This window comes from Schistocerca cancellata, chromosome 1 (genome assembly GCF_023864275.1).
Source record: "Schistocerca cancellata isolate TAMUIC-IGC-003103 chromosome 1, iqSchCanc2.1, whole genome shotgun sequence".
Classification (NCBI taxonomy): Eukaryota; Metazoa; Arthropoda; class Insecta; order Orthoptera; family Acrididae; genus Schistocerca; species Schistocerca cancellata.
The window spans coordinates 911,371,905-911,393,250 of NC_064626.1; the positions used below are offsets into that span (position 1 = coordinate 911,371,905).

A 21,346-nucleotide genomic window follows, 5' to 3' on the forward strand; every position below is an offset into this window, starting at 1 on the left:
GAGTTTCAGATAAAATCTAATCAATCATTTAAGTTCCCCTGCCAAGGAAGACTTGTAGTCCTAAATGGGGAGTCATAGCAAATTGGGGCTCCAAGCCAGGACATGTTGAAATTCAAGTAAGCAGATACATAGTAGTTTCAAGAGCCGGTACGGCAGTAAAAGTGATATTAATGAGAAGTAGTTGACACCTATTGATGAGCGAGACATTGCAATATTACAGACAAGGCATCAACTGTTTGAGACGTCACATAGCTCCAGTCAGGTCAGCAGCATGATACAATGCATCACTTTACTCAATGCTAGAGAATCCATTCCAGGTATGAGCCTGCAGCCTAGGAGACATCGGCCTCACCAACCAAGCACCATGACCTCTTCAATGCATGAATCCTGGATGTTTACACTGGTACATACCACTGTCAATCTCCAGATCTTCTAAACAGAGCCAAGAACAGGCAGCAATGGCAGTTTTGTGTATTGTGAACTTGTATTGTAAACCACGGCAGAATACACCAAAACATCATCAAGTAACTGTGGGTCAGAGCAGGAAGCTAGCAAACCTGCAAGTGCTGGCTGCTGTGGCCGAGTGGTTCTAGGCACTTCAGTCGAGAACCGCACTGCTGCTTCGATCGCAGGTTCGAATCCTGCCTCGAGCATGGATGTGTGTGATGTCCTTAGGTTAGTTAAGTTTAAGTAGTTCTAATTCTAGGGGACTGATGACCTCAGATGTTATGTCCCATAGTGCTTAGAGCCATTTGAACCATTTTTGAACTTGCAAGCCTAGATTGGGTGTGGAAGTTCCAATAGAGATCGATCTATGGTACCCAGTTTTAAATAAATTGTGACAATTAGATTCACAATTTGAAGTTATGTCTGGGGAAATGGTATCATAAATTGAAAGTACTAAAGACACTATGAACACAAAATTAGATGGGTTGGAAGCTAATTTGCAGAGATTGTAAAGAAGTTTTCTAACCAGGTGGTGGTAGTCAAGGGGAATTTGAAGGAAGATATGAAGAATAATACATTGCAATAGGGAAGAGTAGTGAAGTCTGTTCTTTACAAGCTCAGCGGCAACATTATGCTTGTGAAACTGGAATTAGAATGTGCTGTGGAGTGTCAGACTAATAGTTTTGAATCTAAGCTGTCAGAAGGGCTAGACTGAATCAAGGCTATGGAAACCATTTTTAGGCAATAACAAGTATTATGTTATTATTTGTTGTCCTTTTGTAAAGACTGTTGTGTCAAGAGAATGTCAGATGAAATGAAAATTAAGTTTGTGAAATGTCAATTAGAGTGATCTGCAAAACTTGGTCTAGCCAAAATTTTTATCGTTTGCTAATTACAGTCTTTCTGAAAAGTTTTTTCTAAATAAATAGTGGAAGAGGCCAAGTTAATTAGATTGCAAAACAAGTTTTTAAATAGGCCTGTCTTCAAAATTCATAGAAAAAAAGAAACAATAAATGTTTTCTGCAAGAATGAATTGTGCAATATAGTCCACATTGACAGACCACTATGGATGTTAACGGAAATTTGCACTTTAAAAAGATGTCCATCTGAATCATTCTAGTGGATACTGAGTCACTGACCAACTGAGTCTATTGAACCATTCTTGGATTATGTGGGAAAGTTGGATCAGGTGTTGTGTTACAGGCCACAGTCAATAATAAACAGGAATGGAAATGCAAACAGTGATAGTAACAGTTTGCATGTGAGTGAAGAAAACAGGGGCAGAGATGGAAATACTAGAACAGATGTGACAATGAAAGCCAGAATAATAATCAGGAACATAAGCAGTTTCCAGATAATAGAAACCAAGTGCCACTTCAGGAGAATTGGTGACAGTTTGATTGAGTGAATAACATAAATTTCATTAATATGGAGAATCAGAGCATGGAAGTAAGCAGGGGTTCTCAACTGAGGGAGTTTAGTAATAATCAAGCAAAAACCTAGGCTTGGTTCCTTCGAAGGTCCATATTGGGATGTCAAAATTGGCAAGGAAATGGATCAGAGGTAAAAATAGTAGATTTGACAATCAAAGGAAAAAAATGGAAGATAATATGTGCACCATGGACAGCATTCTTTCTATCACAGAACTGTGGGATCGTGAAAACAAAAATAACAACAGGCAAATTATGAGTAAAGGCAAAAGAGGTATAAATATTTATATAAATCACAACTTTCACATTGGAATATTATTTGAATAGGCTGGATCTACACAAAGTTGCAGTGCATGTGATAGCATGGCATTGCTGGCTTTGATGACATAAATATGTTCCCATGTGATGAGCAGAAATCTAGTAAATATGTATGTGTGCTATAATAATGATAATGATGGGATCAGTACTAACAGAAAGAGTAATGATGTAGACATAGAAACAAGTAAGGCTATTTCTGGAGATATTAATGAAGATTGTACAATGTAGAAGTCTGTGATAATTATTATAGGAATGTGCAAAGTATAACAGCTGCCTGTAAAGTTACTGGCTTAGATGTCCTAGAGAAAGCACGAAGTGGTATTTCAGACTCTGTGAGCCCAATAAGGTTAAGGTCACATAAGGTTAAGAAATATTGGCAGAACAGCATTAGACTGCCTGTTCTCCTTCTTATTTCATATCCACTGTCTTATTAAATCAAAACATGAATATCAGTATCTGTAAATGAAATATACAGAATCTTTATGCATGGAATTCTATTATGAATAGGAGGGTAGAGCAAAAAGAGGTATAGGGAGAGGGAAAGGTGGAAAACAAAGGGGAAAAAAAAGAGAGGAAGGGTAGTGCAGGATCTGGATGGGGAAGGACTGGAGTAGGCAGAAGAGAGAAGGACAAAGTTGAGGCATTGGGAACAGGTTAACAGAGGTTTAGGCAGGAGGACTGTGAGAATGCAGACATGATGGGTGGACAATTGTCATCTGTGTAGTTCAGAAAGACTTATGCTGGAAGGTAGTGTCCAAATAGCCCATGTAGTGAGGCAGTTGTTTTAGTGATTTATATTGTACTGTGAAGCACTTTTGGGAACTGGATGGTCAAGTCTGCACTTTACCAGAAGGTGGCAGTGACCATTAATGCAAGTAGACAGTTGGTGCTTGCCATGAATATATATATTTCTGTACAATAATTGTAGTATAGGTGATATATAACAGTGCTGATTTCACACATGGCCCTGCCTTTATTGGGTAGGTTATACATGTGAGTGTACTGTGATAAGAGGTGTGGGGTTGGTGCATGGGATAAGTCTTGCACCTGGATCAACTGCATGGGAATGATCCATGGAGTGCAGGATTTGGAGTTGGATCAGAAGGGGGATGAACAAGGATATTCTGTACGTTGAATGTGCAGTGGAAAACAATATTTGGTGATGCAGGTAGGATTATGGTAGGGCACACCAAGAGTTAGTTGAAGCCCTAGTGGAGGATGTGGTTGAGCTTTTCAAAGTCAGGGTGATACTGGGTGATCAGAAGAGTGCGACCATTGGCCTACACAGGTTTGCTGGTATCGCAGGATTAGATGGCATATGGGATTTGTTCATGAGTGAACTGTCAGTAGAGGCTCTGGTAAAATTATCTCTATATTCTTGTCTGATTCAGATTCATGGATGACATTTTAAAGATCTGTACTCAAGGCAAGGATAACCTTTGAACTTTCTTCCATACTCAACACCTACTCTCAAATCCTCTTCACCTGGTCCTTCTCAACTCATTGAACCACTTCCCAGGTGTCGACATTCACCTCTCAGATGACTCCATAAATAGGTCTGTCCATATAAAGTGCACCAACCACCAACAGTACCTCCATTTTGATATCTGCCACTCATTCCATGTCAAAAAGTCTCTTCTTTGCAACCTTGCCACCCTTGGATTCTGCATCTTCAGTGGGAAGCAGGAGTTGTAGAAACATACCAATAACTTTATGAGAGACGTACTGACAGACAACATCCTATCCACATCATCCATAAACAAATGTCCCATGTCATCTTCTCCTGTGACACCAGTAAACCTCTTAACCAGCCACAAATCAGCACACCTCTCATCACCCAGTATCATCTTGGCATTGAAATCCTCAACCACATTCTCCAACAGGGCTTCGTTTGTCTCTTCTTATGTTCAGAGATGAGTGATAGCCTACCAAAAATCCTACTGACATCACTCAAAGTACTGTTCCACCACACAACATACCTGTAGAATATCCTTGTTCATCCCTATTCTAATTCTACTTGCAATACTGCAAACCATGTATCATTCCCTAAAGGTTGTTCCAGGTGCAAGGCTTATCCCATAAGCCCACCAATCAACTCTTTACTACAGTCCACTAACATCCTACCCAGTAAAAGGCAGGGCAACATTTGAAAGCAGTCCTGTTATATATCAGCTACACTGCAATTACTGTATATCATTATGTGTGGGGATGGCAAGTAACCAACTGGCATAATATACTCCTACCAGGTCACCAACAATTGTCACTAAAATTTTTCATGATGCATAAATCCACTCCAGTTCCACTTGGCAAACCCTTTATTTGCATAAAATCATACACATTAGTGGCCGCAGAATACAGACATAAAAGACAGTTGTAATTGGAAAGCTTTCAGAGCCAGTGGCTCCTTCTTCAGGCAGAAGGGTTGAAGAAGAAGGAAGAGAGTTGAAGAAAAAGGACTGGACAGGTCTAGGAAAAAGGGTGGATTTCAGAAAAGTCACCCAGAACTGTGGGTCAGGGGAGACTTTCCATACAGGATGAAAAGGAAAGGCTGATTGTTGGGAACTGCATTGCATGAGATTTGAAAACCTGCGAGCTCTCAGGTGTAACTTTAGAGGAAATCCCAGTTCACTAATATGCAAGTTCCCCAACTGTACTGTAATCATCATTGGAGGCTATAATCATTCAATAATCAATTGTAAACATTACAGTTTTGTTAGTGGTGGGAATGACAAGACATCCTGCCAACTACAATATGTGTTTTCTCCAAAACCGACTTAGAACACATGGTTCAGAACCCCACCCAAGATCAAAACATATCTAAAGGCAACAAATGGGCCTACCTCTGTCAGGTCGTCCATATCAAAACTGAAATCAGTGACCACAAGATAGATGTTGGAACAATAATTATCAAAGTACAAAGGGCTCCTAAAACAAATAGGAAGATTTATATGATTAGTAACCTAGATAAAGAATCAGTAGTGATGTCTCAATGAGGAACTTACAGCTTTTAGTTCTGGACAAGAGCATATAGAAGAACTGTAGTTCAAGTTTAAAAGAAAACTTGAGCATGCACTGGATAAATATGTACCCAGTACAACAGTTCATGATATGAGGGACCCTCTGTGGTACAGTCACTCTGAAAAAACTTCTAAAGAAACAGAGCCTACTACGTAGTAAATGTAAAACAAAACAGAAGGCTGTATATGAGGAGATGATAAATGAAATGCATTTGTTTATCAAGAGGGCAATACATAAGGCCTTCAATGACTAGTGCAGCAGAATACTGTCAAACGATCTTTCACAAACCCAAAGAAGTTCTGTTTGTATGGAAAAGCTGTTAGTGAGATCAAAATTAGCATCCAGTCGCTCATGGCTGGAATAGGAACTGAAATTGGGGGTAGGAAAGCAAAGGCAAAATGCTAAACTCTGTTTCCTATGTTTCTTTATAAATCAAAAACTCAGGAGTATTACCATAATTTAATTATCATACCACTGAAAAGATGAGTGAAATCAGTATATGTGTCAGTAGCATTGGGAAAAAGCTGAAACTGGTATAATTGAGCAAAGCTCCAGGGCCCACTCCAACTCCTATTAGATTCTATACTGAAATTGTGGCTGGGTTAGCTCCTCTTTTTAGCTACAGTCTGCCATAGATCCCTCACACAAAAGCACTGGTCCCATGCATCTAGAAGAACGAAACTACTGTCACGCATCCTTGGCATCAATTTATTGTAGAATTATGTGAAACCCAACTCGCACTTTTCTCACATGATATACTGAAAGCCTTGGATCATGACAGTCAGGCAAATACAGTTTTTCTTGACATACATAAAGCATTTGACTAAGTATTGTATCAAATAATGATCTCACAGGCAATATTATTAAGAACTTTATACTTTTGAAAATGATGCCATAATCTATAATGAAGTACTATCTGAAATAAAATGCATAAATTTTCAGCCAGACCTCAATGAGATTTCAAATAGTTTCAAAGCTTGGCAACTTGCTTTAAATGTTAAGAAATGTAAAAATGTCCACCAAACAAAATGAAAAAATGTAGTATCCTATGATTATAACATCAATGATTCGTAGTTGGAATTGTCCAATTCATAAAACTTGGATGTAACACTTTGTATGGATACAAAATGGAATTATCACTTAGGCTCAGTTGTGGTTAAAGCAGCTGACAACTTCAGTTTATTGGTTACTGCAGAAGTTCAATCAGTCTACAAAGGAGATTGGTTACAAATCCTGATCCTAGAATATTGCTTAATGTATGGGACCCATACCTGATACAGCTAAATGAGGATATTGGATGTATACAGAGAAGGGCAGCATAAATGGTCACAGATATGTTTGATTCTTGTGAAAATGCTACAGAGATGCCAAAGATGTTATGAAATTTTAAGAAGAGGCTTTAAATTTTGACTCTTAGAATATTCTACAACCTCTACATATTGCTTCCATAGGCAGCATGAGGACAAAATTACAGTAATTACACCACACATAGAGGAATTTTACAAATCATTATTCACATGCTCCTTATGTGAATGGAACAGGGAAACATCCTAACAGCTGGTACATCATGGCATACCCTCTCCCATGCACTTCACAGTCATTTGCAGATTATAATGTAGATGTAAATGTAGAAAAAGAGCAACAACGCAAAAGCCAGTGTGAGTGCTGTTTCCTGTTACATGTTTCTATGCTCCACACACTGATCTGCTATAGGTGAGTGTGCCTTTCACTTATTTATATATATTAAATCTATAACATAAATGCCTGTGATCCAGAAATGGTAAACAAATGCATTCCCCACAAACTCAGTGTCACATTCCTGTAAGGTGTCAATTGATAAACAGTAATGTGCTTGTTCAAATAATGCCTGCTTCTTTTGATGGGAAAAATGTATGATGATTTTCATTGTTGAATGTTCTCATTTTACAGAACCTTATACACTTCAATCAAAGTTAAAAGTAATTCATTACAGTACTTCAAAGTATTTTTTGATACAGTTACTGCTCATTTTGAGGTGAAAAATCAGCAGATCTATATATGAACCACTCAGAAAAATGGAGTCATTGACTTATGAAATTGTTCAGCTACTGCAGAAACTCAGAGCATTGTTCTTGGATGTAAACTGGGAAGTTATTTTTGTCAGAGGATATAATGGCAGCTATTTTCCTCATTTATCATAGTCTTTCTTCAATTTCAGATGGATAAATTCTGACAACACTAAGGATTTATCTATCAGCAGGATTGAAGCCATGCCACTAAAAATTTTCTTGTCTTGTTACTGGCCATGTGGAATGTTTCTTTCTATTATATTCATATCAATAAGTACATGGTTTCACATAACATTCTGTCAGTGCGAACGGTAGTTGGTTTGTGATACATTACCCATGTTAAAATTGACCATTTACCAATTGTGGAAAAGGTCGATATCATGTTTATGTATGGCTATTGTGATCAAAATGCCCAATGGGCGTGTGCTATGTTTGCTGCTCGGTATCCTGGACGACATCATCCAAGTGTCTGGATCATTCATCGGATAGTCACGTTACTTAAGGAAACAAGAAGTGTTCATCCACATGTGAAATGTCAACCATGACCTGCAACAAATGATGATGCCCAAGTAGGTGTTTTACCTGCTGTTGCAGCTAATCCGCACATCAGTAGCAGACAAACTCCGCGAGAATCAGGAATCTCAAAAACGTTGGTATTGAGAATGCTACATCAACATTGATTGCACCCGTACCATATTTCTATGCACCAGGAATTGCATGGAAATGACTTGGAACGTCATGTACAGTTCTGCCACTGGACACAAGAGAAATTACGGGATGATGACAGATTTTTTGCACGCGTTCTATTTAGCGACGAAGCATCATTCACGAACAGCGGTAACGTAAACCAGCATAAAATTCACTATTGGGCAACAGAAAATCCATGATGGCTGTGACGAGTGGAACATCAATGACCTTGGCAGGTTAATGTATGGTGCGGCATTATGGGAGGAAGGATAATTGGCCCCCATTTTATCGATGGCAATCTAAATGGTGCAATGTATGCTGATTTCCTATGTAATGTTCTACCGATGTTACTATGAGATGTTTCACTGCATGACAGAATGGCGATGTGCTTCCAACATGATGGATATCCGGCACATAGCTCACGTGCTGTTGAAGTAGTATTGAATAGCATATTTCATGACATGTGGATTGGTCATCGAAGCACCATACCATGGCCTGCATGTTCATGGGATCTGAGATCCCCGGATTTCTTTCTGTGAGGAAAGTTGAAGGATATTTGCTATTGTGATTTACTGACAATGCCTGACAACATGCGTCAGTGCATTGTGTACGAACATTACAGAAGGCAAACTACTGGCTGTTGAGTGGAATGTTGTTACATGTATTGCCAAATGCATTGAAGTTGACGGACATCATTTTGAGCATTTATTGCATTAAAGTGGTATTTACAGGTAATCATGCTGTAACAGCATGCATTCTCAGAAATAATAAGTTCACAAAGGTACATGTATCACATTGTAACAATGTAAATAAAATGTTCAAATGTATCTATGTTATGTATTTTAATTTAAAAAACCTACCTGTTACCAACTGTTCATCTAAAATTGTGAGCCATATGTTTGTGACTATTACAGCACCATCTATCACAAAGCGAAAAAAGTGGTCCAACTAAAACATTCATATTTCTTTACGTACTACACAAATGTGTAATAAAAATTGGGGGTTCCTATTTAAAAAAAATACAGTTGATATCCATTTGACCTATGGCAGCGCCATCTAGCGGGCCAACCATAGCACCATCTGGTTTCCCCCTTCAAGCTAGACAAGTTTCGTTCTTTATAGTTTTTTCATTTAACGCTTATTTCGTGAAATATTTGGCCTGATCACGATCAATGGACCACCCTGTATACAGGGTGGTTCAGGAGGGATGTCATATAATTTATGAGGTGATTCTACATGTGAAAACAGACCGAAAAAGTCCTATGAACATGTGTCTGATTTTCAATCATTATGGAACTAGAGTGGGTTGAAGATGACACACAACCATTAATGAATATGAAGACAAAAGTGAATATTACTTACCCAAATGATATGTAGGCACTTTTTTGGACAGAATAATGGCGAGACAGATGACTGACACCTCCTACAAGAGGTGTGGTGGTTCTACAACAGATGGCCACCTTGTGATGTCACACAGAGGCAACAGCTATAAGGGCACCCAGAGTGCACTTTGTGGGTTGGAACAGTGAGCAGTCATGACGCTTTGTGTGTGTCATACTTGAATGTTGTTTAACTGTACAAGTCCATCATGACCATAAATACCAACATGCCAAATATGTTCACCCATGCAGAATACACGTACATGTTGTTTGTTCATAGTACTGTAGTGCCAGAGCCCATGTTGCTGTGACAGAATACCAGAGATGTTTCCCTGATTGACGATCGCCTGTGCCAGAGCATTTGCCAGGGTTTTTCAAACATTTTGTGAATCTGGAACCCTACCCAGTGTACATGTTAACAACAGAATGTGATGACATCCAGTCAGTTGAGGAAAGTGAAGACATTAATGCAATGGTACAGCAATATGGCACCACTAGTAAATGGCATATTAGATGTCAGTTCAACATTCCACAAGTGTGAGTGTGGTGTACATTACATGCTGAGGGCTTGTACCCATTTCCATGAGTACCCTGTGCAACATGTGTATCTGGGTAACTCAGTAAGCAAATAACAATTCTGTGAATGGTTGGCTGAACACAGAGATGTTGTGTAGTACACTTTATTTACAGATGAAGCTACATTTGCATGCATTGGTATCATGAACGCCTGCAGTTTTCATACATTGGCAATCGAGAATCCACATGACACTAAGGAAACAAGATTCCAAGTTAGGTTCTCAGTGAACGTCTAGTGTGGTATAACTGCCGAGTCAATGACAGGGCCTGTGTTTCCACCAAATTGAATGAAATCCACAGCACACACACATATCCTGATAGAAGACCTACCTGCACTTTTTGAAGACATGACATGAAAGCAACAATGGAACTTGTACCTGTAACATGATGGAACACTGATTCACTGTATGAGAAAAGTGTTCTAGTATCTGAATAACTCGTTTCCTCAATGGTGAATTAGCTGTGGTGGACCCATTAACTGGCCTGCAAGATCACCCGACCTAACCCCATTAGACTTCTGTTTATGGGGCTGTTTAATGGTGGTGGTGGTTGTTGGGATGTTTAAGGGGGACTAAACAGCGAAGGTCATCAGTCCCCCAGGCTGTTTAATGAGGGACATGTACATTACTAAGGTAGATACATGTGAAGAACGTGTTGCTTGCATCACCGATGCTGTTGCCTGCATTAAAGCCCACCCAGATATTGTTCATTGTGCAGCACAATGCACTGACCAACATTCTGACAAGTGCATTGAGAAGAGTGGGGGCCTTTTTTAAACACCCCTTGTAGAATGGATGAGTCATCTGTCCCACCATTAGTCTGTCCACCACAGCGCCTACACAGCATTTTGGTAGGTAATATTCACACTTGTCTTCATAATCGGTTATGGATGTGTGCAATCTTCAACCCACTCCAGTTCTGTAAAGATAAAAAATTAGACACATGATAACAGGACTTTTGCAATTTATTTGCATGCATAGAATCACCTCAAAAATTACGTGACATTCCTTTTGAATTACCCTGTATATTCCAATTGCTGGAAATTATGAAACTTACTCACAGTTGATGACAGTCAGTTGAAAACAAAATTTCAAACTACCAAACTCAGCAAGCCAAACGATTCTTGATAAATAAAATGCAGAGAGGCAATGTAAATCACACCTTAGTCACTGTATTTATCTTCAAAACATTTTAATTAGATTCAGTTATTGCAATGACAGCTGACAGATCATGTAACAAAACAACTCAGTTCCAAGCACAAAGCATTTTATAAAATTTCCAATAGGACATTGCCTAGAAAAGCACCGTGGTGTTCAAACAATCTTTGGGTTGATATAGAGTTAAATTCTTTCACAAATTTGTTTAGAAGTTTAATTTAAGGTAACTAACATCTAGTAGACAAGAGTAGATAATACTCTGTAGTCATCAAAGCCAATCATACACTACACTCATCAAAAACACTTAAAAATTAAGTGAAATGTATATTAAAACAAGTTATCTAAAAGTATAATATGATAGAAGATAATGATTTTCAAGATACTGAAGTTGTTACTCATAAAAGATATGTCAGAAAGTACTTACAACACGCACAAGTTCAGATATAGCAGCAAGGGCTCTTTCACTTAAACCTTCTAGTATGGGAACAGTACGAAGGAACTTGATATTATCTTCTGTCTTTTGTAGTCCTGTACGCATCATAATCTGCTTGAAGATACGACGATCGAGAACCCACACACTAGCTCCCTCATCGGCTTTGCAATGGAAGTAAACATTTTTCTCAGTTACATACAAGTATGACCACATATTCTCATAGTTTAGAGAAGCTAAGTATTTTTATCACTAAAGGCTTCATATGGCAGAAAATTTACATTCATCCTGGTGATAATACTACATACAAACTCTATTTTTAAAAAAAGAGCAATTGCAAATGTAACGTAAAACTTTAAATTTCTAAGTAGCGCCAAAACAATGTTTCAGAATGTTGCCATACTCATAATATTAAAATTTGAAGATCAGGCTTTCACTATGACAAATACTGCTGTGAACATAGCACAAATCTTAGACTGTTGCTCTAAAATGTCCAAGAGATGGTCCTTTACCATTATCTGTGTCTGATCTGTAATGAAGCGTTCAGTATGTAGGAATCAAGTAGGTGATCGCAGTAAGTGCATGTACAGTTTTTATTATTTAACTTATTTACTATTCATCTCAAACTTTTAAAAGGCAACTGATGTCATCTTTTGCACAAATACACATTTAATATGCAATTGCATAAATAACATGCATATTGTAAATGATATTTTAGATCATAACTGTCTATCAAGGTTCAGGATTGTCCATCATACTGCATGTGATATATTCAACATATTCACACATATAAGTTTAATGTAAGTGAAACTATATAAGTACTTAACCTCACTTTTAGGGCACATTTTGAACTTTTCCATTGTATAAAATGCCTTTTCTCTAAGACATTTTTGTGTGGTGTTTTTAATATAATCAACTACACATTGTATGTGTATACTGAAAACGTGCAACTATCTTTGGTTTCAGTAAGTCCAGTGACTGTGATGCTGATCTGCTGTTTAGGCATGTGTTTGTTATTTTGATAGACAGATTGACAGAGTTTGTGTCTGTGTTGGTTTTCTTTTGTATATGTCAGAACCAATCAGGTGTAGCACATGCTGAAGGGGACACATGGACATGAGCTGGAAGGAGGTTACAGGGTAGAGGAAGGGGAAACTGCTTGGTTGAATGTATGGGAGACAATGGATTACTGGAAAGTGAAGTCAGGATGATAACAGGAGTGGAGGATATGTTGCAAGGATAACTCCCAGGTTCACATTTCAGAGAAGCTGGTGGTGGATGATGAGTGGAGCACTCCTTTGTAACTGATTTTTAGGTGTGGTAAGAGAATATGGCAAAGGAAATCCATTTGTGGGCTAAGTTTGGGGTGTTATATGAACACCTTCGTGAGACCTTCAGCATACTGAGCAAGGGAGTTCTCATCACTACGCATATGTTGTTCACAGGTGGCTAGGATGTAGGAGGGACTTTTTGTTGTGGAAGGGATGGCAGCTTTCTTGTGGAAGGGATGGCAGCTGTCAAAATGAAGATACTGCTGGTTGTTATTGCGTTTACTGTAGCCAGGCCATCTAGTTTGTCATGGAGCAATTTGCACAGCCTTATGGGGAACCCAACTGCAGAAAATGGACTCAAACATACATCAGCTGTCAGAGCAGCAAGATCAGTCATCATGTTTTTACACAGCATGGCAAATATGCAACATGTCAAGGGAGGTTACAGCACATCCTCCTATATCACATTGGGCCTCTACCAGAATTGAACAGGTACATTACATACTACAAGCCACTGATAGAGTATCCCTCTTGGCACAGGTTCTGATGGTAGAGATGACAGCAAACACCACTACTCTGGAATTACTGCAGATGGGAATCACATGTTTTGGCTATCCCACATTGATTACCATGGCCCAGAGATGCCAGTTTGAGTCTCCTCTCTTTGCTGAGCTATGTAGATTGTACAGTGTCCAACAGTTTAGAACAATGGCATACCAGCCAGAAAGTAATGAGCCTGTCAAACTTTGGTACCACACTCTTCAGGCAGCACAAAAATGCCATTTTGCTCTATGGACAGAAGCACTCTCATGGATGCTGCTTGACATGCAAACAGCCTACAAGGAGTAATTGCAGTCACCCTTGGTAGAAATTTTGTGTGATCAATGTCTCTCAGTCTTCCTTTAGGTTTCTTGGCTTAGTTCCACCTCCAGCTGATGTCGAGTTAATGGCACTGGTCAAATTGGGAAAACAATACAGTGGCCACATTCATACACCCATCCTCAAACTCACAGTATGCACAAAGTTTTTGTCCATAGCACACTGAAAGATTGTGAATATGTAATGCTTTGCAACAGCACTATCCAAACTGCTCTACACTGCCTTACTCTGGAATTTACAGGGTCCTGAAGCCTTCCACAGTTAGAAACTGGCATGTGTGCTTTGTGAACCAGAGGAAGATGATGAACTTCTGACCTGTCAAGAAGACCTCCTGGCAACAACAGACACCTATGTGGCGAGTTTTAGCAGCATTCTTCTCTTGCACAGAGAGTTGTTGACACATTGCCACCTTCCCTACTGGATGATCCCGACTGGGCCCTCTGCTCTCACTGTTGCCTTTCTTGTGAACTGCACCATACATGAATGAGTGCTTATGGAATTAAAGGCACTTCTGTTCATGGACAATGCAGAAACAATTCAGATGGGCCTACCTCTGCATGGTTGGTTATGGTATACCAGCCTGTTGGTGAATATCACCATCCCCTCATAACATACAAGAAGTGTTCTGCATTATAGGGAGAGGGGAGGGAAGTGGGGTCTCTGTAAGGACAAAACCCTCTAAGACACCAATTGCATATCTGTGATTGTAGAAAAGGAACCTTGTGCATGTGTGGTGTGTGTGTGTGTGTGTGTGTTTGTGTGTGTGTGTGTGTGTGTGCTTTTATTATTACTGTACAGCTATTGCCTCAGCCTGTTCTTTGTAGCTGGCTTATGTGAATGTTTTTAATTTGATGTTAGGCACTGATGTTGATAATGCACTACTATTTCACTGAGTTGTCTGTAAGTATTATTCTGTATTCCTAGTTGCACAGATTATCCCACATATGTTTTGATGTTGGTAATAATGAAATGATTTCCTATAAGAAGCATGTAGATACTGTTATGCATATAACTGAAACTGATTTGAGATAAATTGAGACAGCGTAGTTGAATGTAAGGAAAGAAAAGTTTGGAAAGATAAATGATGACAATGAAAACAAAGGTATTGTTAAATTCCTGATAGTGAATATACACAAAATTTTTGCAGTTGTCAGTGAAGTAAACTGTGTACAGCATGTAGTTTTTAATATGAATGTGAAGGAGTTAATTATCAATATGTATCCAATTGAAATGTGGAATGTTCAAAGATTTTGTTGGGCAGAGTGCAATATTTGCAACTGAACTGAGTAATAAGAACAAGATTTGACTCAGTGTTGTAAGACTAGGGGGAGGAGCAGTGTGCAGTATAATTGTGAACCCACCCAAATAGACTGGTGGTTCACTAACATTAGTGAACACACTATTTGTAGAATAATGCCTTCCCCAGCTATGTGATTGCATTCCTCTTTTTTTGGATCATTCTCTTCTCTAACTATCCCAGCCACAGACTGCACGAAAAGGTATGATCTTCTTCTATGTTCAGTTCCTATGTATATTAAAATGTTTATTTCAACTACTGAATTTTTGTGGACAACAAATGCTGATACTATTCAAAGAGTACGGAAGACAATGTTTTTTTCAGTGCTATGTTAACAAAATGTTTATGAATATTGTTAGGTGTTCTGTATGAACTCGGTAGCAAATTTGTATATAGTAATCAATCACTTTTAGCTGAATGGTTTGTAAAATTTGACATAAAGCTAAGAATGCAGAATTAGTTAACAGAAAATGACGAAAAAACTGTAATCATGCAGATCACTAGAAACAAGGAGATAGCTTATGGCCAATCTTTTTCAACATCATACTGGAAGAAAAATCAGAGAATGGGAGAAAATGTCATGGGTATCTCAGTAGAAAAAAGAGAAAGGCAAAAAGTCACTGTTGAAATGCCTGGCCTTTCCTGGTGACCTGGCTATATTAACAAACAGCAGAGATGATGCAGAACTAGAGCTACTGAAACTAAATCAAATTTCTTTTAAAACCTATGAAAAAACTGAGTATATGGACATCAAATCAACTGAAGAAACTTCCACTGAACAGACAGTATGGAAAAATCTCACAGGTCACTCATTTAAAGAGCTTAGGAGAAACCATCCAACTCACAGGACTGAACACAATCTTCAACACAGAAAGAATATTCAACCTCCAAAAGGTGTACAAACTGACATGGAATCACTACAACAAAAGAGCAGTATCTCATAGTGCAAAACTATGACACTACAACATATTTTTTGTACTAAAAGCCTTGTCTACAACAGAAACCACAATTAGTAGACATGACAAAAATTCATGACATACAGAAACAAGAACGAAAAATTCTTAGAAAAGTCTATTGTGTTAATCTTTGACATAGAACTTGTGTCAGATGCTCTACAAAGGGACTCTATGGACACACAGGCAACATCACAGACAAACTTAGGAAAAGACCTCTAAAGTTCTATGGACACATACGTAGGATGGATGAAAACAGGCTCACATAGTAAATTTTTAACATCATTAATGTAAACAAATTAAAGATCAATTGTACAAAAAAAAGTACAAGAAGACCTGCAACAATTAAAAAGTTCAATAGAAGAAATTGAGGGCAGAAGCAGTTCAAAAGTAGAATAGAAACAAATAAGAAACTTGAACTTTTTTTTAAGGAGTGACTTTCATGAACAACTTCTTATTAATCATCTAGTTATAAACTTTAACACTGAACATTAAAAAGAAACAAAAGAACTTAACCACAAACTCGTATTTTTTCCATGAACAGAGAACTGATGTCCAATATTCAGCTTCTCCTGTTTGTCACTAGTCTTGTCAGCAGGGAAACCCTTAAATCCTCCATCTGAATCCCACATTCAGTCATCCTAACTATCATCCAACTTGGACAATGATTAGTCATTTGGTCAGGATTGCATAAATTTAGCACATGTTACTGTAGACCTGGGACCTTCAGTGTTATTATCATCTTGGCATGCTAGATTCTTGGCCTTCAGCTTTAATGTTGGTTCAGTTCGTGTTCATTTTAATGCCACCAGGTTACCAACTTTGCACTTGGAGGTTTTCTTCTGACACTGGTTGACCTAGCACATATTCTTCTTGCATCTTGCCAATTTGTAGCTTACCATCTTCTGCCAATTTATTACAACACTCTTCAAATAGATTATAATTTATTCTAATAATAATTTTGTGATGTGTCCTCCTATCAAATGTTCAAATGGTGTTTCCAAACAGTTCTATGATATGTGGAATTCATGGCACATAGACCTGTGTTTCCACCTTGGGGCTATTAGTACTAAGCTTTGCAACAATTTTGGCCAAAACAAAATTGATTCTCTCAACCTGTCCATTGGCTCTAGGAAGCCTGTCATTATTAAAATGTGTTCAATTTCTTCTGTAATGCAATATTCCTTGGATTCTTAAAAAGTAAAGCAAGTCCCTCTATCAGTAATTATTTGAACTGATTCCCAATATTAGTTTCATGTAATTCCATCTCACTAACTGCTCCTACTGATTTTGTAGTTCTTATACAATGACGTGACAAAAGTCATGGGATACATCCTAACATCATGTCAGACCTTCTTTTGCCTGGCATAGTGCAGCAATTTGATGTGGCATGGACTTAACAAGTTGTTGGAAGACCCCTGCAGAAATATAGAGTGATGCTGCCTCTATAGCCATCCATAATTGTGAAAGTGTTGCCAATACAAGATATTTTGCACAAACTGACCTCTCAATTATTTACCATAAATGTGCAATGGGATTCATGGTGGTGGCCAAATCATTCATTCAAATTGCCCTTAATGTTCTTCAAACCAATCATTAATAATTGTGCCCTGGTGACATGAGACAGTTGTTTGAGATCCTTAAGTCCATGAATGGCTGCAAATGGTCTCAAAGCAACCAAACATAACCATTTCCAGTCAGTGATTGTTCCAGCTGGGCCAGAGGACCCAGTCCATTCTGTGTAAACATAGCCACATCGTTATAGAGCCAGCATGCACAGTACCTTGTTGACAACTTGGGTCCATGGCTTTGTGGGCTCCATACCACACTTGTACTCCACCATCGGCTCTTACCAACTGAAATAAGGACTCATCTGATCAGACCACAGTTTTCCAGTCATCTAGGGTCCAACTGGTATGATCACGAGCCCAGGAGAGGCACTGTAGGTGATGTCATGCTGTTAACAAAGGCACTCACCTCAGTTGTCTGATGCCACGGCCCATTAATGGCAAATTTTGCTGCATAATGGATATGTTTGTTGTATGTCTCACATATATTCATGTTGTGTTGCTTGTCCGTTAGCACTGACAATTCTACACAAATTTCGTTGCTCTTGGTCATTAAGTAAAGGCCATCGGCCACTGCTTTGCCCATGGTGAGAGACAATGCCTGTAATTTGGTATTCTTGGTGCACTCTTGACACTTCAGAATTCCTTAATTATTTCTAAAATTTCTGAAATGGAATGTCCCATGCATCTAGCTCCAATTACCATTCCATGGTCAAAGTGAATTAATTCCTGTCATGCAGTCATAATCATATTGGAAGCTTTTTACAGGAATCACTTGAGTACAATGAACAGCTACACCAAATCATTGCCGTTTAATCTCTAGTGTACATGACCTCAATGAAAGATATAGCTTGATAAACTTGGTAAATGGATCAATAATACCCAGAATGTAGTTGCGTCCTTTGTGCAGTGCTTGAGGTGGTCCAATATGATCCATGTGATAAGTACATAATGGTTCACTTTCTTTGAACCAGTGAAGAAGAAAATCTTCCTTCTTTCCTGGTTTCTTATTCATAATTAAATCCTTTACACAGCTGAGAGCACTCTTTTTACCATTTCAGTAAATCTGGTATTGTTTTACTCCCTTGTGAGTTCCCTTAGTTGCATAATGACCATTCTCATCTTCAAGTTTGATTACATAGTGCATGGAACCACTAAAGACTCTCTTCCATTGTAGAACTTGAAAAAACTTCCGTCTCTCATTAAAAAGTTTTCATAAGGTGATTCTTTCAGAATGTTTTTGGTTGTCGTTAAACTATCATCCTTCTCTTGACTTTTCCTGGTTCTACCTAATGAATCATCTGCAAAACCAAACAGTACATTCACACAATAGCTTAAGGCATCTACATTTTTCATCCTACAACCAGATAAGTGTTCAGTGAAAAAAAAAAAATAATCACCTAGACATTTTTGTATTAATACTGCCCCCAAATCTTGTTTGTTTTCATCTACGTGTAGTTCAGCTTTGAATTTTGGGTTGTACATTTTTAAAACTTGATCTGATGAAGGACTATCTTTTACCATCTTGAATACTTGCCTCTGCTCTTCTTCAAACATATTCTTGGTTATTCCTCAGAAAATTGCTCAGATGTCTGACAATCGCAGAGTAACTTGAGATAAACTTCCTGAAGTATCCTGTTAAACCTAGGAAACTTTGTATTGCTGCAATTGATTTCAGTCTTGGAAAGTTTTGAACAGCTATTGTCTTCTCAGAAGAAGGTGGGATTTGTCTACACTGGATAACATAACCAAGAAACCTAACTGTTCTCTTCAGGAACTGCCACTTTGCAAAATCAATTTCCGAGCTGTATCTTGCTGCAATTTTTAACATTAAGCCAAACTGCTGAAGTGCTACATAATCACTCTTTTTTTGGTATTATAATATCATCCATGTAAATAAATACTATGTTCTCACAAGCCAATGCCCAAAAAACAGTGTTTACAAAATGCTGGGACACTGGAGGTGAATCTGATAATCCAAATGGAACTTCCCTGAACTGAAACTGCCCTGAGTGTGTCATACACTAGGCATGTTTTCAGATTTCCTTGTCAACATCAACATTTAATAAAACCATTCTTCAGGGGCTAGTGTGGAAAGCACAGAGGCATCTTGTAGTTCATCTAAAAGATTTCTATGAGGAGCAGTGGGTAATAATCTTCCTGTGCAATTTTTTTAATCATCTGTAGTCCATGCAGACAAAATATTTTCCATTTGGCTTTTTTAAACTACGACCTGGCAGACATATTCAGATGAACTTGGTTCTATTATTCCTTGATGAAGCCACATATGGACTTGGTTGTGAAAATTTCCTTCTCTCTTGGTGACAATCTCATGGGTCTACTATATATCAGTTGTTCCTCTCTCACAATAATCTTTACTTTTATGTCAGTTGAGTTTGTCCTTGATGGGGCATAGTTAGTCACTAAAATCTTCAATGTGGTCTTTTACTTAATCACTAACACAGCTATCAATATCTAATTCTGGTTTGTCTGCTATATGGATACATATAAGATGAGCTTCCCCTTCTAGTTTCTTATATAGTAACTTTGCCTGTGTTTATTAAAACTTCAGTTTAGTCTAGAAGATCATACCCAACTACCATTTCTAGAGTCACAGTTTCTCTGGTAACTACATAAGTATCTGTTTCAATTTTCACAACATCAGCCTCCATAAGACCTGTAAAATACCCTTGTGGAAAGAGGAAGTTTTTCCCCAGTCCTGTCATGACTACGTTTGTTTCTTGCAAACTTGGAGCATTCATAATTCATACACATCTTGTTTAACACATTAAGCTGACTGCCACAGTCAGTTACTGACTTCACTTCTCATTTACTTATTTGAACAGTTTTCAATTGACAGTTGTTAATGCTGTTCTTAACAGTGTTTGCATTCACTGTCATCTTTTGCTTACTCTTCTCATTTGTGCATTCAGTTGAGATATGGCCAAACTTGTTGCAACTCAAGAATCTCTATCCCTTGCTCCTGTGGTTGTAATCACTTGACCTATGACCACTGGCACCAAAATTGAAACACTTTTCTTTGGATCCCTAGCTGCATTTTCTTACTGGAGTTTGAATTTTCATTGCTGTAACTTTTGTGTTTTCTTTTTGGCATTTACTTCATAGCTCTTTTGTAATGCTTCATTTTTTCCTTTAAACTCTTTCACACTTTAGTGTCTTAATCTAGAAGTTTGTGCCTGAGTCACCTTCTATCCTGTTGGTCAAATACTGGAGCAATGAGTCATTATCAGTATCAACATGGCTGGCAATATCCTTCATTACGAGAAAATATTCTTGAAGAGGCTCTTCCTGTTTCTTCTTTCACTAAGACAACCTTTGGTGGATCTCACAGCACTTGTTTTCACATTGAATTCTTCCTTTGAGCTATCTTCAGTGCAGCTATGATGTAAGACCCTTCTTGCTATAAATAAAAAGCTGAGCCAAAGCTTTAAGTGCTATTTTTTGTTAAAACAAATACTTATGATTGACTGCGATCCATTAAAATGTCATTTTCTCAAAGTCCATAATACACTTTTTAACTGGATATCCATCTCTGTCACTAAATTACTCAAGAAGTCCCCCAACATCACAAAATGATGCACAAAATTTACATTGATCTTGTAAATGTGGTGATAATCATATTCTACTTTTGCCACCTGTTTCTAAATCAAAATTTTTCCCATCTTATTTTTGAGTAAACTTGATCTTTTATTAGTACCCATTTGGACTGCTTACTCTTCTCCATCATGGGCATCATCGCCATCCTCTTCACATTCTATGCCATCATCAGGTTTCACTGTAAGTCTGTTAATGTAGGATAAATAATAATAAATTTTGGGAGTCATCCCATTTCTTGTCCCACTATCTATACACAATATAATGCAGATA

General features: G+C 38.1%; 1 protein-coding gene across 4 annotated transcripts in view; it reads right to left on the minus strand.

The window, feature by feature from the left end:
* The window catches only part of LOC126191208 (cGMP-dependent protein kinase, isozyme 1-like), a 410,062-nt gene that overhangs the window by 188,392 nt on the left and 200,324 nt on the right, over positions 1-21,346 (minus strand). For all 4 annotated transcript variants that reach the window (XM_049932023.1, XM_049932009.1, XM_049932031.1 and 1 more), the window contains one exon: positions 11,485-11,654. In XM_049932023.1, coding sequence (XP_049787980.1) covers positions 11,485-11,654 — 170 coding nt within the window. The remainder of the gene's footprint in view (positions 1-11,484; positions 11,655-21,346) is intronic.